Source organism: Panthera tigris, chromosome A2 (assembly GCF_018350195.1).
Source record: "Panthera tigris isolate Pti1 chromosome A2, P.tigris_Pti1_mat1.1, whole genome shotgun sequence".
Classification (NCBI taxonomy): Eukaryota; Metazoa; Chordata; class Mammalia; order Carnivora; family Felidae; genus Panthera; species Panthera tigris.
Genome location: NC_056661.1, coordinates 149,444,483 through 149,460,654, shown reverse-complemented (window position 1 = coordinate 149,460,654; position 16,172 = coordinate 149,444,483). Strand labels below are relative to the sequence as shown.

Below are 16,172 nucleotides of genomic sequence, written 5' to 3'. Positions count from 1 at the left end.
TTTTATTTGAAAATTCATGTTCTCATAAAGTCTTAAGCACCCAGTTTGAAGACCGTTGTTCTAATATCTTTTGTTGCAAGCCTTTTTAACGATGGCTTATTAAAGTATATAAACTTAATATTGATTATTCTTTTCCCTTCCTATTTTATTTAGATATCTAACAGTGATACGCCTTCACCACCACCTGGTTTATCAAAATCCAATCCTGTCATCCCCATCAGTTCATCCAATCACAGTGCACGGTCTCCTTTTGAAGGGGCAGTAACTGAGTCACAGTCGTTATTCTCAGATAACTTTCGCCATCCCAACCCGATCCCAAGTGGGCTTCCTCCTTTCCCCAGCTCCCCACAGACGTCCAGTGACTGGCCTACAGCACCAGAGCCACAGAGTCTCTTCACATCAGGTATACGACAGAACTGCTGCATGTGAATCATTTTACTTAGACTGGAATGAGACCTCATGGATGTGTTTTTACCCCTGTCCCCGCTCTTGCTTTTTCGTGCAGTTGTAAACATTTAAACTGCGTGGAATAAGATAGCCAGATAAGTAGTTGTATGACCTAGAACTTACTGTGTTAACAGATATCTTCAGAAATGAAGGGTTAGATCATTTTTCTGATAATAAAATGCTTATTCCTCTAGGAATTATTAAGGGCTGATATATTTAATCATATTTGTGTTTACACAGTTAAAGATTTTTTTTTTATCCAGATGACAGAGAGGTATGATAGTTAATATTGAAGGTTATATTTTGGCATTTTTGAGCTATTTTCATTTCTATTCATTGTAAGTTTTATTAATGTGAAGGATGCCATAAAGTTAACATTGACAATATAGCACCTATTATGAGTGGAGCAGACAGTTTTAAAAAATAATAAAATTTAAGTAGATACTTTTTCATTAAGTTACATTATTTTTTCCTAACAGTATATAAAGCATATATTCAAAATTACTTGGACTTTGTCTTTGATAAATATATTTTTAATTTTTTTTTTTAACATTTATTTTATTTTTGAGACAGAGGGAGACAGAGCATGAACTGGGGAGGGTCAGAGAAAGAGGGAGACACAGAATCTGAAACAGGCTCCAGGCTCTGAGCTGTCAGCACAGAGCCCGACGCGGGGCTCGAACTCACGGACCGTGAGATCATGACCTGAGCCGAAGTCGGTCGCTTAACCGACTGAGCCACCCAAGCGCTCCGATAAATATATTTTTAAAAGTAAACTTTACTAATTGAATTCTGTTACATCACGTTTGTTACCTTATTTCATTTAAATGACTTTCTCCAGGTTTGGATTATGAACAGCTGAAAGTATAATTTGGGTTTCAAGTACTTTGTTTTCTTTGATTAGTAAAATCAGTTTCTGTCATTCAGTTTTTTTGAAGTTAATAAGAATGGAATCATTGCTAAAAGTATATGAGGATTTTTATAATGTTATAATTTTAACGTGCTAAGAAATCATACAAATTTTGGTTATATTTGCCTTTATCTTGTAATATAACGTGTTTAACTTTCACTAGTGTGGACGCTCGTTAAGTATGCAAGTAAACTATGTATTTAAAATTCATCACTAATTGTCTTCCCAACAGAAACAATCCCGGTATCGTCCTCCACAGACTGGCAAGCAGCATTTGGCTTTGGTTCTTCTAAACAACCAGAGGATGACTTGGGTTTTGATCCCTTTGACGTCACTCGAAAAGCCTTAGCAGACCTGATTGAAAAGGAACTGTCAGTCCAAGACCAGCCTTCCCTTTCGCCCACGTCTCTTCAGAACTCCTCTTCACACACTACAACCGCCAAAGGTCCGGGCTCTGGATTCCTGCATCCTGCTGCACCGACAAACGCCAACTCTCTCAATAGTACCTTTTCAGTCTTGCCACAGAGGTTCCCTCAATTTCAGCAGCACCGAGCAGTTTATAATTCATTCAGTTTTCCAGGCCAGGCAGCCCGCTATCCTTGGATGGCCTTTCCACGCAATAGCATCATGCACTTGAACCACACAGCAAACCCCACCTCAAATAGTAATTTCTTGGACTTGAATCTCCCGCCACAGCACAACACAGGTCTGGGAGGGATCCCTATAGCAGGTAGGTTCATTTATAGCCTTTGAGAATTTGTGAATATCTCATGCCTTCAGGTTGTTGGGTGGGTAGGGAGAGAATTTTTGAATAACAGAGTACTTACTATTCTTGGAAATTTCTATGGGGAAAAAAAAAAGTCCTTATAATCCAAAAAAATTTTAACTGGATGGATGCCTTGTAATATTGAGCTTTATAAGGATGGTGGAGTATTATAACTAGTTATAACTTGGAAGCATTTTATTTAACAGAGTAGTTACCAAACTTCCATATGGAATATAAATGCACAAAGAAAAAGAAAAAAAACGGACTCTGAAATTATGGTGCTATAATTTCAACACCATGGTAAAAGTTCAACACCATGGTAAAAATTCTGATTATACATTCTAAAAGGAAAATAATGAAAAAAAATATTTTTTAAGATGGTAATTAGTGAGAGCATGAGGGATAAAGCCATTCTGTAACTACTTTTGGTAATTATTTTGACTGCTAGGCACGCGCACACACACAAACTGTGCTTTATGTTAGTAAAGTACTTAATCTTTGAGAACTCTGATTATTCATGTTTCACAGACATATGTGTATAAGTATACTTTCTGTGAAAAAGCAATTGCTGAGAGATATTTTCCCTTTTTGTCTGTCATGTTTTTATTTCTGGGAAAAATATTTGGTTCCTTTAAGTGGTACCAGAATACTTCTGGTTTTATACTGCTACCCTTGAAGGTTTCAGAACTTTTGGGTTTTAAGGTCCCACATAACATTTATTAGATCAACTGACTTCTTTGTCTAAAGGAATCCTTCTTATTTATAGGTTTTGGTTTTTTTCAGTTTATTTAATTTGGACTTTAGAGATGACTGGTAAGAGAGAGAGTTTGTTTCTCTCCCGATTCTCTCAAGTAGAATAGAATAGTCCCTCACTCTGTTACATAATTAATAAAATTCATTTTTATCCCTTGTCATGGCCTTTAAGATACGGCATGGCATAGTGTTACCGTAATAACGTGCTGTTACCAGCAAGTCGTTCGTTCTCTTGTGTCTAGCAAGGTTGATAGGTAAATTTGAAGAGATCCATCAGAGTTCTTTGACTCTGTTCCCTTTGTGACCAACCACATTTCATTTCATTTTCAAGACAAGTAACTGAGTTCAGAGAATATGGTTTGTGGCTTTTGATACAGTGAATCTAACAGTTGATACAGCGAAGTTCACTTACATGAGCATGATAGCACCAATGTAGTGGTTCGTATATCGGTGGAACTCATGATGTTTGTTCATTTGATTATGGCAGTTAGTAGGTAATTCCGAGTGGCATTTTTGAGTCCTCTCCTTCTACATGATATTCACTTGGGAAACACTTAGGTATTCAGTTCCTGATACTGCTTTTTTCCCTTCCATTCGAGACAGCATATCAGAGCGTAATTTTGTTTCGTTTTGCTTTAATCATTTTAGGAACGTGGCATGTAATGACTAGTAGTGTATCTCATAACTGATTATAACATTAAGAGTTAAAGTTAAGTTCCCCGAAATATCCTTAACATTTAAAAATAAAATATTACATCAATGATAATGAGTATTTGGGATACTGTTTGCCCAACAGAGAAGTAGGCCATATGGGTAATACAAAAGAACTATAAAATATGGGTACTATTTCCAGGTATTTTGCAGTATAGTTGAAGAAATAAAATTAATATTATGTATGAAAGCGGTGACTATATGATACTGGAATATGAGAGAACTCAGTTGAGCCTTTAATTATTGGGGAGGCTTCATTGAAGAAGTAGGAATTGATCTGTACTATGGTATCTTGGATTTGGGTTAGTGGGGAAAAGAGAAAGATCTTTTATACTGATGGGACTCCTTAGTAAAGGCGTAGAGGCAGGAATTCGTATGTAATTTCATTAAGAAGCAATAGAACTGCCTTCAGTAACGGGAGGTGCTTCATGTATTGTATAAATAGAATGGATGAGAACATGGGGAACTCTGACAGCAAGGGTACAGTGTGCACTTGATACAATAGGAAGAAGGGGGCCTTTGTGGGACTCTAGTTCTTAGCTGTCTTCATTGTGTACTTTTCTTTGACTTATTTATTACATGACCATCTTCAGTAAGTTATCTGTTCTTCTGATTTCACAGTTATCATATTGTCCATCAGCACAAAAACAATTTTAACCCAAATATTTCAAACCCGTATATATTATGAAAATGCCACAGTGGGAAGGAATAATTACAGAGTTGTGAGTGTAGTTGTCCTCGTGTTAATCATTTGAAATCTTCATCTAAACTAGATATTTATGAAAAAAAAAGACAAAAACGTGGCATTACATTATGGTCCTCTTTTTGTGGGTTTTCCTTTTAACATATACTCAACCATAGAGCATAAAATACTTTTTTTCCCAGAAATTCTAAGAATGAAGTCACCACCTTGTAGGTTCTGAATCATTGTCGTGTTTTGTGGGAGGTTGGGAGAGCTTGTTATTTCAGGTTTTCCGTTTTTGACTCTGCATACTGGTTTGGTATTTAAATGGTGACTGATGATTAAGCTTCTTTATTAGATTATTTTCAAGTCTCTGATGACAAGAGAAATTTTAGTTTTAATGCACCAAAATATTTAAAATTGTTATCAAGAGTTACACAGAATACTCTGACGTCCTATAAATATTTGGCAAATACCTCAGGAAGCTGAATGTGCTAAGCCTCAAAACTGAATAGATAATTGTAGCCAGATGATCTGGGATTTTCAATACCAATTAGAAATGACAGAAATAAAATTCTGGAAAACTATATACATTTTAACTGTGTAATATGAAGCAAGTTAATACCTAGGCAGTATCTGCCTTCCCCACCCCTAGTTGTAACTCATTTGTACTTGAGTTGAACTATTGAAATTAGGTTCAACTTTGTATCCTGCAATGAATATCATGGTGTCTTATCAGGGTATATATTGGTTAAGTGCTTCATAATGGAGAGTACATACTCTTTCTATGATACCTGCCACTTTAAGATATGCTTAGCCAGTACTCAACACTGGAAAAGGCACGTCTATTTATTTATTCTTTAGATACCTAGAGCAAAACAGTGTCCCTGACCTTTACAAGCACACAGTCAGGTGTCAGTCACCTATATATCCTACAGATACCATGTCTCTATGTGTTATATATTTGTATTTAAGTGTTGAGTTTTTGTTTCAATTAAATTATTAAAAATTTATGTATCTGAAACCTATCACGGGAAAGACAGTTGCCAGAGGTTTGACAGAAATGCAGCTTCCATTTCTTTTGCCTAAATGAAAACACTTTTTTTTTCATTGAAAATTAGTTACTTTCTTAATTAGGCGAAAAATTTTTAGCAGCATTTTCTTGGCTGCACATCCAGTTTGCTAAGCTTAGAAGGACTTTTGAAATAAATATTCTTGGTGGAAAACTTTGATTAGTGGGCAGTTATAGTAAGTCCATTTAGATCTTTATTATTGACACTGTGTGCTTTTAAGAAAGGACTTTTCTTGTCCTAAAAAGTGACTTACCTTATTCAACTCCTTCATTTTAGAAATAGTAGAGCTATGTTCCAGAAAGGTTAAATAATTTGTTAAAGGTCAAACATTCAATTAGTAGTAGAATTGGGATAAGTACCCAGATCCCACGTTCAAACTGAAATGTTTCACCACTGCAACATAGATGTTCTTCTTCACAAATGAAGATCACTGGCATGTACTTTGAACTTGGCTTTCTTCCCATAGTAATTGATTTATGCTCTCACACACTTGCAGATCCCTTTTCATCAGCAGTATCCATTCATGAGACAATTGGCCCAGCTCAGGGATATGGCCTGTAGTTACAAAGTAGAATGAAGTTTATCGACTTCATAAAAATTAATCTCTTGCTCAGTCCTTATCAGCAACATGTTCTCACCAACAGCTCTAGTAGTCTAAAATTTCCTTTACACAGCCTCCTTTGCTGTATACTTGGAATTGATAGAATCTTTGCCAATTTACTGAAAAATAATGAAAGAACCTGCTCTAAAGGCCAGAGGTCTTTTTCTTCATGTCGTCCGTTAAATCTGCCAGTTAAGTATTTCTAAATGTAATTTTGCAGATTTGTTTTTCCAAGAACTCTCTGCCAAGATGTTTTTATCCATAATGCTAAAAATTATTTGGAAAACAATCATAGTAAGTCTCAGTCTGTAAGCATTGTTATTTTAAGATATACTTAGAAAAATATTTGAAACTGTTTAGGATTGGATTTTTTTCATGTTTTTGTGCATTCAGTTTTACTTGTGAGGGGACATTTTTCTTTAAATATGATTACTGAATTAGCTATGTTAGCAGTGACTTGATTGAATTTTGAGTCATGTGTGAAACAAAGTCACTTGTACAGTAATTATCAATTATAATTAGGAGAACTGATCTCATTTCATGTATAGTTCTCTGACCTAGAAGTAGTCATCTTTGCTTTCAGTCAATTGGATCATTGTATTACTAGCATTTGACTATTTTCTCATTACTTCAGAAGTGCACATTGAATATTCAGATGCTATATGGTAATTTGCTGAGTTAATATTTGTATCTTTTTATTTCTTTTTTATAAACATAATTTCTGCCTTTAAAACATGGGTTTGTCATTTTTCCTTTTAAAAATCATGTTTTCACATCTGTGAATTTATTTTTAATTTTTTTCACAAAATTCTATTACTGTTAGAGGAGTATCTGAATTTAAAGGGGGTCCAATTGGCTTGGAAAAGAATGGCTTTCCTGGTCTCTTTTTTTTCCTTTTTGTCTATTTATAGTCCTAAATCTATTCTATTTGTTCTTATACCTGACATAGTATTAAATTGAAGGGTGTGTTTACAGTGTAACTACTTTCTAGGTACTTGATAAGTTTATATTTTGAAATTCATGTCTTGTTTCACACCCAGATTCCAGCCATTAAGCATGTATTTTATATATGTATCAGTATTCCAAATATTGAAATCATTTTTAAAGGGACTGTTAACAAATCTAGTCACCCATAACTAGACCATGACTGACTTTTCCACAGGGGAAGAAGAGGTGAAGGTTTCGACCATGCCACTGTCAGCCTCTTCCCATTCATTACAACAAGGACAGCAGCCTACAAGTCTCCACACTACTGTGGCCTGACAACAGAACTGAGAGGAGAGGATTAGACTCTGGGGTGCTTGCATGGGCAACCGGATTTTTGCATGATTCCTTTCTGATTTCGCATTTAATGTATACACCCAAAAGAGCCAATATAAACGTTCCTCATGCCTACAACTAGTGTGTTACCTCATAGTTGCTAAAGTATTTCTTCTTTAGGCCTTTAACACTATTTATTAGCATAATAATTTTGGCATTGTTTCTCATGAGTGATACTATCTTTAACTCACACAAATAAACTTGTAGTACTAATTAAGATCCCAGATGAGATTAGCTAGAATTGTTCTTATTTTGGCTCTATTATTGAAATTATGCAAAGATAATGGTAGTTCCTTGTTTTCTGATTTGTGAAAAAAATGGTAATATCCTAATATACTCATGAAAAATTTGAAAATTTAAGAAGATAATGTCTATTGCATTTCTTTGAATACTTGAGAAGAAAGAATACATACAACACAAAACTGGTGGTGTCGCTTAATGCTCAGAAGGATGTTGTCAGCATTTATTTTTAGTTGTATGGATTTATATCCTATATGAATGCATTACGTGTTTAGAAACTGTTTTTGTTGTCTCTCATTTGCACATTTGCACTTTCTTTCTGAATGGTTGTTAATTATATACAGAAGGTTAAAAGATAATTACTATAGACTAAATGCAATATCTCTTTTCTAATGCACTGCCTAGTATACCAGGAAATGCCTCAGAAACAGAATTTCAACTTACAGTTGATTTATCAGAAACTTGAATTTGGGGTAAACATTGTATGTAAGAAGCAACCATAGTAGCGTGACGTTTTTATGGAACAACTGGTAGTTCTGTGAGATACCTGTTTGAAACTTCGTTGTTTAATAATTGAAATGTGATAATAAAGCTCTATTACAAGTACCTGGCCAGAATGAGACTAAGGTGGAGGAGAAGAGATTGAGGAGCCTCTAAAATTAGGCCATGTAAGTTGTCCTAGGAAATTTTAGTCTCAGAGTATAGTGGCATACTCTGTTAGGACATAATGTGAAGTGATGTTTTCGGATAATACACACTTTTTTGACATAGTTTTAAAGCTGATAATGAAGGAAAATAAACAATTAAATTCTGAGCGGTGAACAGAAACTGATTCAGAAAACGTGACCGTATTCTGCCTACATGAAGCATCTGGAAAGAAAGGGGAAAGTCCGCTCTCCTCTTGACATTTTCAGAAAACAATTGTGATAAAAGCTATGCCTTTATTTTTTGAAAAATATTAAAAGAGTAACATGAATACCAAAAAAGGAAGCCTAAGTATTTAAAATAATAATAATCTTAAAACATGTTATTAGGAAGTGATACTTAATATCATGTTGGAGTTTTCAAGGGTACCTCTTCATATAAAGTCTGATTATTTTCTGTTAGGCATAATAAGCAAATTAGATGGTTTTGTCCTCAGGTATAGCAGGTAAACTAAAATCTGTTTTTAGTTAACCTTCGCTTTGGTTAACTGAGCGTGTAGGAACAGCTAATTATCTAGCCATTTAATTTTTTTTTTTTTTGTAAAATTCTGCATAAATGACAATCTGTAATTTCTATTCAGAAGTGATTCTAGGGCAGCATTACAAGAAATATAGAAAATATAAATAAAATATTGTAGCCTTCTTAGAAGCCTTTTATCATGAGTTAATCATGGTTTCATTTTGCTCTAAGAGGTCAAGACATCCACTTACTGTCTCCTGTGATGTTAAGGTTTCTAGGCTTTGTTAACAAACTTGGGCTTCCTGTAATGAAACTTACTAGTACCTAGCTTTCTCCAGCCCTCAGTGCAAGCCTTTCAGTGCCTGGATCTTCTTACAAAGACTAATGGTTCGCTCCCATTTACTTTACTTCTCTGTGTTGAGAGAGAGATAACACGTGTTAAACAATGCTTCTTTCCTGTGGTCACTTTCTCTCTCCTTTCTCCTTCCTAGCCAGGTCCAAAAAAGTGTCAGGTGGTTTGTCTAGACTTGCTAGGACCCAGAACTCTCTCCGGTTTGCTTCTGTATCCTCTACACTTTGACACACACCATACGTCAGGAAAATGCTTCTTGGTCATTTAGGCTTCAGGTTACATATTTTCACATTGAATAGCTGAAGATTATCCTTTAACTTTGTGATTTCAAGACCTTGTAAACCTAGAATAATAAGCCTCACCGTTTTGCTTATTTAATATTCCATATAGTATGTTTCTTTTTTTAAATGAAGTCTTGAAATCAAGTTGTAATGAATTATGTTAAAGCACGAAGAAATGACAACACAGGAGAAAGTACTGCTTGACATAGCAAGTAAATTGATGAAACCAAATAAATGATGGTAAAGAATGAAAAATTCTAAAAAGCTTCAGATTAATTTTTATTAAATTCCTGCATGATTGATGTGTCATGCACGAGGGAAGCCTTTTACGCTTTTACATCCTAACTTTTAAAAAATTACTAGTCTGTTTCTTAATTCAGGAGTTTTTAAAGCCAGAGATCAGAACCCTTTGGATGTACTAGCAAAGTTAGGAATTTGTATGTATGTACAGCTGCCCACTTTTTTCTGGAGGGAAAATCCATAGTTACAGATTTATAAAGGGTTTGGTGACACTTCCTTCCCCCCCCGCCCCGCCCCCGAAGAAAAGTTAAGAACTGCTAACTTGAAATGGTTTTAGTGCCACTGCAAGAAATAGAGACCTGGATGAATGATTTAAGTCATGATGAATGTCAAGTGCCTCTTTTTATTTTCTTAAAGATTCCATTAGAAAATACTTTCTGATTAATACTTTTCCTTTTCATTCTGCTGTTGCATTTTGTTTTTCCAGGTGGTGCTTTTATCTATTCTTCTCTTATTTCAGCAGAGTATTAATCAAATAACTGAGTGCCTATTCTGTGTAGTGACCTGAGTTAGGTCTTGAGGGATACAAGGTTGAATGAAGCACAGATCCTATCGTCAAGGATAACAGTCTAGTGACAGTTTTATTTCAAACGGTTTCTATAGGGTCAGCTCTTAATATAACAATGAGAACAGCCATAGCAACCAAGACTCATTTTATTATTCATTGCTCTGACAGTGGCAACAAAGGGTATTAAATATTGATAGCTGAAATTTTTAAATAGATGATAATTTGGAAGGAGTGAAAAAATTCTTACTAGGGAAGACATACATTCGTGATTCTAATTTAAGTGTCTTAGTCGTATATGTATGCTCATGTCTCTAACTCTTAGTGTCCTGGGTGTTAAGTAGAGCTTTCTATATATATGTTCTTTTAAAGAAAACACTTGAATGCATTGTGGCTGTGCCCATTTTTACTGACATGGCTCCTATTTGTACTGTGTTCCAAGCACCTTCAGGATTGCCAGAGCTCTCTTTTGCTGTGATACAGGTCCATAGGGAGCTACTCCCACAGAGGCGTTGCCTCAGAAAGCCAAGAAAAAGGAATGAATTGCAGGTGCATAGAAATCTTAAAATGAAGACCACTCTGTTATATGTGCATATGTTAAAAACTGGGGGATGTTTTATCTCGTTGAGTTACAAGGTTTTAGATTTTTTTATTTGATCTTGAAGTTTCCCCAAATTTGCTTAATTGGCTTTAAGAAATGGATACCATACAGTTGAAAGCACAATAACTTTTTTGAAAGATTATCTTATCAAGAGGTGATAGCCTAAAGCAATGATACCTGTGTCTTTTTCTATAAAATATGGACCGAAACCAGTTGTCCAGTGTCAAGTCCTCTGCCCTTAGTGCTGTGTCTTGCTTCACTCAGCCTTTGTATCTGAATGAGTACCTACTACATTGTCTCCTTGTGCTGAGTAAATGGCAGTAATATATGCAGGTATTTACACATGAAATGTTTAGTGAACTAACCAAACACCATGCTGATACAAAAGGAGAAATGGGAATTAAAGAAGTTAATGTAAGCTGGCTCAGGGAAAGCCTTCACTAAAAAAGTATGGGGCTTTTTGATTTTGAAGGATGGCTGAAATGTAGATAATGGAAGGGGGAAATGCAATAATGGGAACAGATGAACAAAGAACCAGGGACAGAGATTGGAGTGGTCCCTAGGGGTTAGGAGAGAAGGACAGTAGGGAGATGGACTCGTCTGAAGTGTCCAGGTCATACGGAGAGGTGGAGTAAGGGCTCAGAGCCTGGAAAACGAGGAAGAATAGTTAATTCAGATGTGGATATGGTCAATGGTAGAGAACTATAGGTTCTTTGGTAAAGATGTAACTTCATTGTAGCATTTTAAGAATATTAATTTGGTAATGTGTTTGCTTGAAATGAAGAAAATGTTCCAGTATGTTATTGCTGGCCAGTGCAAATGAGATGGCCTGGATTAGGACAGTAATGGTATAAGAATGGAGAAGAAATTATGAATTAGAAGCCAGAAAACATGAAATCTAAGAAAAGTCCTTCAGGTTTGTCTAGGTCTCTGGTGATCTTTAAAATGTAACTTTCATAAAGGTACAGATGGAAGCCAGATTCCTAGGATTCATGAGGAAGTGTCAAGGATATGGATACAGAATTTATTGATAACTTACTTAAGACATTTGGTAACTAAGGGAAGGAGAAGAATAAGATGTTTATTAGATGGGTGGTAGGTATTAGAATGCATTGCTTTCAGATAAGGTGGATAAATATTCCAAAGCAAAACATAAAGGGCCAGTTGAGAGGAAGACTTGGACAGTGCTAAGGAGAAGGTAGGCCAATCCATTAGGATTACGGATTTTGGTAGTGCTGGGAAGAGAGAAGTTCCTGAGATGAGGTTAGGTTATAGGTTTAGCTTTAGAGAGGAGGGCCTTGTTCTCTGTAAGAACAAGCAAAAAATCTAGCAGAGAGTATGCAAGAGTAGAGAAAATGAGAATAGAGGAAAGGACTCAGATCAGTAATTATTGAATGCGTGGTGTGCGAGAATGGGAGTGAAGAGCAGAGATGGGATTCTGTAAAGAAAGGCGGTCAAATAAATCTGTAAGAATAAGCCTAGAAGTGCATCAAAGAGAAATTCGAGAATTGCTGAGTAAAGATAAGGATCAAATTTAAAACTTGTAGAGTTCAAATAGGTATGGTCTTGTATGTTTCTCTGGTTGTGCACAAAGCATCAAGGATAGACAAAGCAAATATTGAAAGTTTGGTTAAAAGAAGAAGAAAGGGATACAAAGATATTCAAGAAGACAGCATTGAGGGGTGCCTGGCTGGCTCCGTCGGTAGAATGCAACTCTTGACCTCGGTGTCATGAGTTGAAGCCTCACATTGGGCCTACAGCCTACTTAAAGATTGTAGATACATAGATACATAGATAGATAGATAGATAGATAGATAGATAGATAGATAGATAGATAATAAAAGTTTAAAAAGAAAAGAAGACATCATTGAAACACCTAATCTTGTGGTCAAGAAGAGAAAGAACCATTGGTGTGAGGGTGTTGAAGCGAGTTCAGTGACTTTAGATTTTGGTGAGGATAAAGAACAGGCATAGTGTTGTTAAGGGACTGACAGATTAGGAGACTGTGGTCAGTATGTTGACCATTCAGTATTGAGCAGTGAGTGCAAACCAAGGAAAGGGTGGTAGATAAATGTCTAACATTCCCCCTTTGGAAAGGTGGCTGGCTTTCACAACCCCTGTGATCTCTTATCTACTCACTTTTCTTCCAGTCATTTCTTGAGAGTAAGAATGCAGACTGCATGAGAGAGAACTGAGAAAGCGTGATACCACTTCGTGAATCCTGGGTCAGGTTTTTGTAAGTCAGTGACCCAAAGGAAAACGTCCACAATGGAATAAACGTTTCTTCCTCAGCACAGCAGGGTGTGGAAGCAGAATGTAGGGGAAGGCTTGGGAAGAGCCAGGGATGAGACCGGACAGGTATAGGTGAGCCCAGTGAGTGTGAGGGATAGTAGACCTGTTTCATGCTGTGGAAGATTTAGAGGCAGTGGGTGTGGCATGTGATGAGGCAGAGTTGAAGAGCCCATGTTACAAGTGTAAGCTAGTTTCTCCCAAGTGCAAAACTGAAAAGAACCAGCTTTCCACTTACATAGGGAAAGTTTCTCTTCTTACTTGGTGGTACTGGGTCATTCTGCTTTATATAGCAGATTGGAATTAAGTACTATATTTTTGAAGAGTAGCAAAGAAATTCAGAACTTTATCATAGAAGATTATAAAAGCATTTTGACAGTTTGCCCCTCCAGAGAATATGCTATGTGAATAGATATAAACCTGCAAGTTACTGAACTAATCTACTCTTAAGGTTTGTACACTTAGATGTGACCTTTAGGAAAAATTGCTGAAGATAATAGTGAAATAGGGATGGAGATAGAGATAAATGACATTTTCCCCTCATTTAATTAATAGCAAATACGCCTAGTTTGGAAGCACTCTTAATTTATTGACATTAAAATATAAGTCATCACTGGACTTGTTTCATATATGTCGGCTGAAATATCAACTATGACATGTAAAAGTGGTAATACCTGAAAGGGCAAATCATTGCTCAGAAATACTGTTTGTGAAACTGTGCTGATGGATCGAGAAGCCACTGCTGCTTAGATCTTCTTTCTGCCCTGTGATTTGCTGCCACGAGTATTATTCTTAGCAACCATATATTGCTGGATATACCAGGCTTTAATGCCAGTGGAACTCTCTCCAAAGAATTATCCTGAGAGTTCAGAATTCATAAGGGGAATCTGTTCTGTTCCATAGTGTTTTAGAGCATCTACCCTGGGTTCGAGTTCCACAGAAATCTAGTCTGTAACTGCTAGTTACCTAGAACTGAAGACAGGCCCAAGCAATCTAAGCTACTTGAGAATTGAACTGAAGTACCTGGAAGTTCCACGAAACAGCTGGAAATAGCTGTACTGAAAGAACCAGTCCATTCTTTCCAGGTTGCTTCAGACCATACTTCCTAAGGCAGCCATTGACTTTACTTTGTTCTTAGTCCACTTGACATTTTATGATTATTCGAAGGGTTCCTGGAAGCTCTAACTGACCCAGGAAAGCACCGTGCTTAGAACAGTGGTTTTGCTCCAGCTCGTGTATGGTACCCAGGCCCACTGTTGTGCTCTTTTAAAAAGCAACACCACAAAAGCTTTCCCCCCCCTCCATAAAATTTATAAAGCCTTTAGAGCACTCAGTACCTTTTTTTGTTATATTGAGGTGAAACTCACATAACATACAATGAACTGCTTTAAAGTGTACAATTCAGTGGTCTAGTACTGTTCTTTATCTCCGTGTTAAAATAGCAAAATAACGCACTCCAGCCGTGAGAATTTTGACCATTCCTTGTGGGGCTGTGTGCATCTCATCTAGTATACTCGGTGTTTTTACCTTATAGGCCGAAAGGCAAATATTAAACCTTCAAATACTGCATAACTCTTCACAACAGTATTACCTAAGCTGTGGGTAGAGCAACTTTCATAGACTGCCCTTTCAAAAGGGAGAAGAAGGCAAGGAGCTGTTAGGTAAAAGAGCTTTAGTGTACATGTTTTCCTGAGTAGGTAAAAAGGTTTGAAGCACCTGTCTGAATAGTTTTCAAATGGCAATAATAATCTCTGTGTCTTTGTGACATTTGATTAGTGTTATGTAAGAAAAGGTTTGCTTAGCAAAGGTATACTATAAGCGTAGCTCTCTCTATGGATGTGAGCTTGAAAGTGTGTGTGTGTGTGTAGGTTTATACTTAGTAATTTTCATTTAAATCCACTTGGTGAATGTAGCAGAGGAAAAAGTCTCAGGCCATTTTTCTGCTACATTTCGTATTTATTCCTGCTATGTTCTGATTAATTCATGTGTTTAGGATAAATGATGCATGTATAGTCTGTTTCTAAATTTATTTTTAAAGAAATACCCTATTTAAATGCAGTGAGGTTACAGTGTGGGTGCCCATCTCATCTCACCTCTGGCCATATGTTATATGAACAAATATTTTCATAGCTTTTTCTAATCAGATTTCACTCTCACTACTAAGCATACCCATCCCATGTCACACTCTTTGGGAGAACCTAAGGAAAGGATAGTAAGAAAACTTTGTATTAGAATAAATTTCAGAGCTTTGAAATCTGTGACATAGTCTTTAACAATCTGCCTTTTAAAGACTAAGTAATAATGATAATAATAAACAAGGCTCAGAAGGATTGTGATTTGCCCATAATCACTTTCTAAAAACAATTTAAAGTTCTCTTAGCCCTCACCATCTGAATTTGCTTTCATACATGTAACTCAAGGAGAAAAAAAACCTCAAGATTCAGAATATATCTCTTCTCTAAACTTTGTTGTGTCTTACAGTTTGATTATTATAGTAGTACTCGCAAGTCAAGGGCTTTCAACTGTGAATGTCAGTGCAAATAATGAAGTCTTTCAAAGTGTCCATCTACTGACGACTGTTATCACAAATCCTGTAAGTTGTGGAAACCTGTGTTAAATGTGACCCAGTGATCTTGGAGTAACTTCAGTGGGGGTGGTGGGGGGGGCATAACCTTGCAGGTACTCTCAATGTAGACTTAAATTAATTACCAATGTGAGAACTAAAATAAAGGGTAAAACAGAGGTGGAATTAAATTTACCCAGGATTTTCCTGCAGTGCCAAAGAGCATTTAAGGACCAGCATGCATGATCACTAGACTGGTGACATCTCTAATATGACAGAATAAAAAAAAAAAAAAAAATCTTACAGTAATGGCACCAAGATGTACTACACTCACACTAAAGCTGTCATCTCAGACTCATCTTGAAGAACTATATGCTACACCATGTAAAATGATAGCATATCTGCTGATGTTTTCAATCAAGGAGGTTGTTGTTTTCAGCATAATGAAACAGAGGGAAAGCTCCACAAGGATTTAAAGATGATAATACCATCACCATCTCCAAGAAGAAATGCAGGAAAGCTGACTGCAATCAACTTTTGTAGCCTAGTGCGGTTTCCTTGTATGGTGAGATCTTATCCCGAGGACTATGCTAACATTTATACTCTGTTACTGG

The 16,172-nt window shown here is 36.3% G+C and overlaps 1 protein-coding gene across 7 annotated transcripts in view; it reads left to right on the top strand.

Annotated features, from left to right (window-relative positions):
- The window catches only part of CNOT4 (CCR4-NOT transcription complex subunit 4), a 145,006-nt gene that overhangs the window by 111,356 nt on the left and 17,478 nt on the right, over window positions 1–16,172 (top strand). For 5 of the 7 annotated variants that reach the window (XM_042973077.1, XM_007076261.3, XM_007076260.3 and 2 more), the window contains 2 exons: window positions 154–403; window positions 1,590–2,087. In XM_042973077.1, the coding sequence (XP_042829011.1) occupies window positions 154–403; window positions 1,590–2,087 (748 nt within the window). Of the gene's footprint in view, window positions 1–153; window positions 404–1,589; window positions 2,088–7,105; window positions 9,812–16,172 lie in introns of those variants that run through there. The other 2 variants (XM_007076265.3, XM_007076264.3) reach the window with 1 other exon arrangement.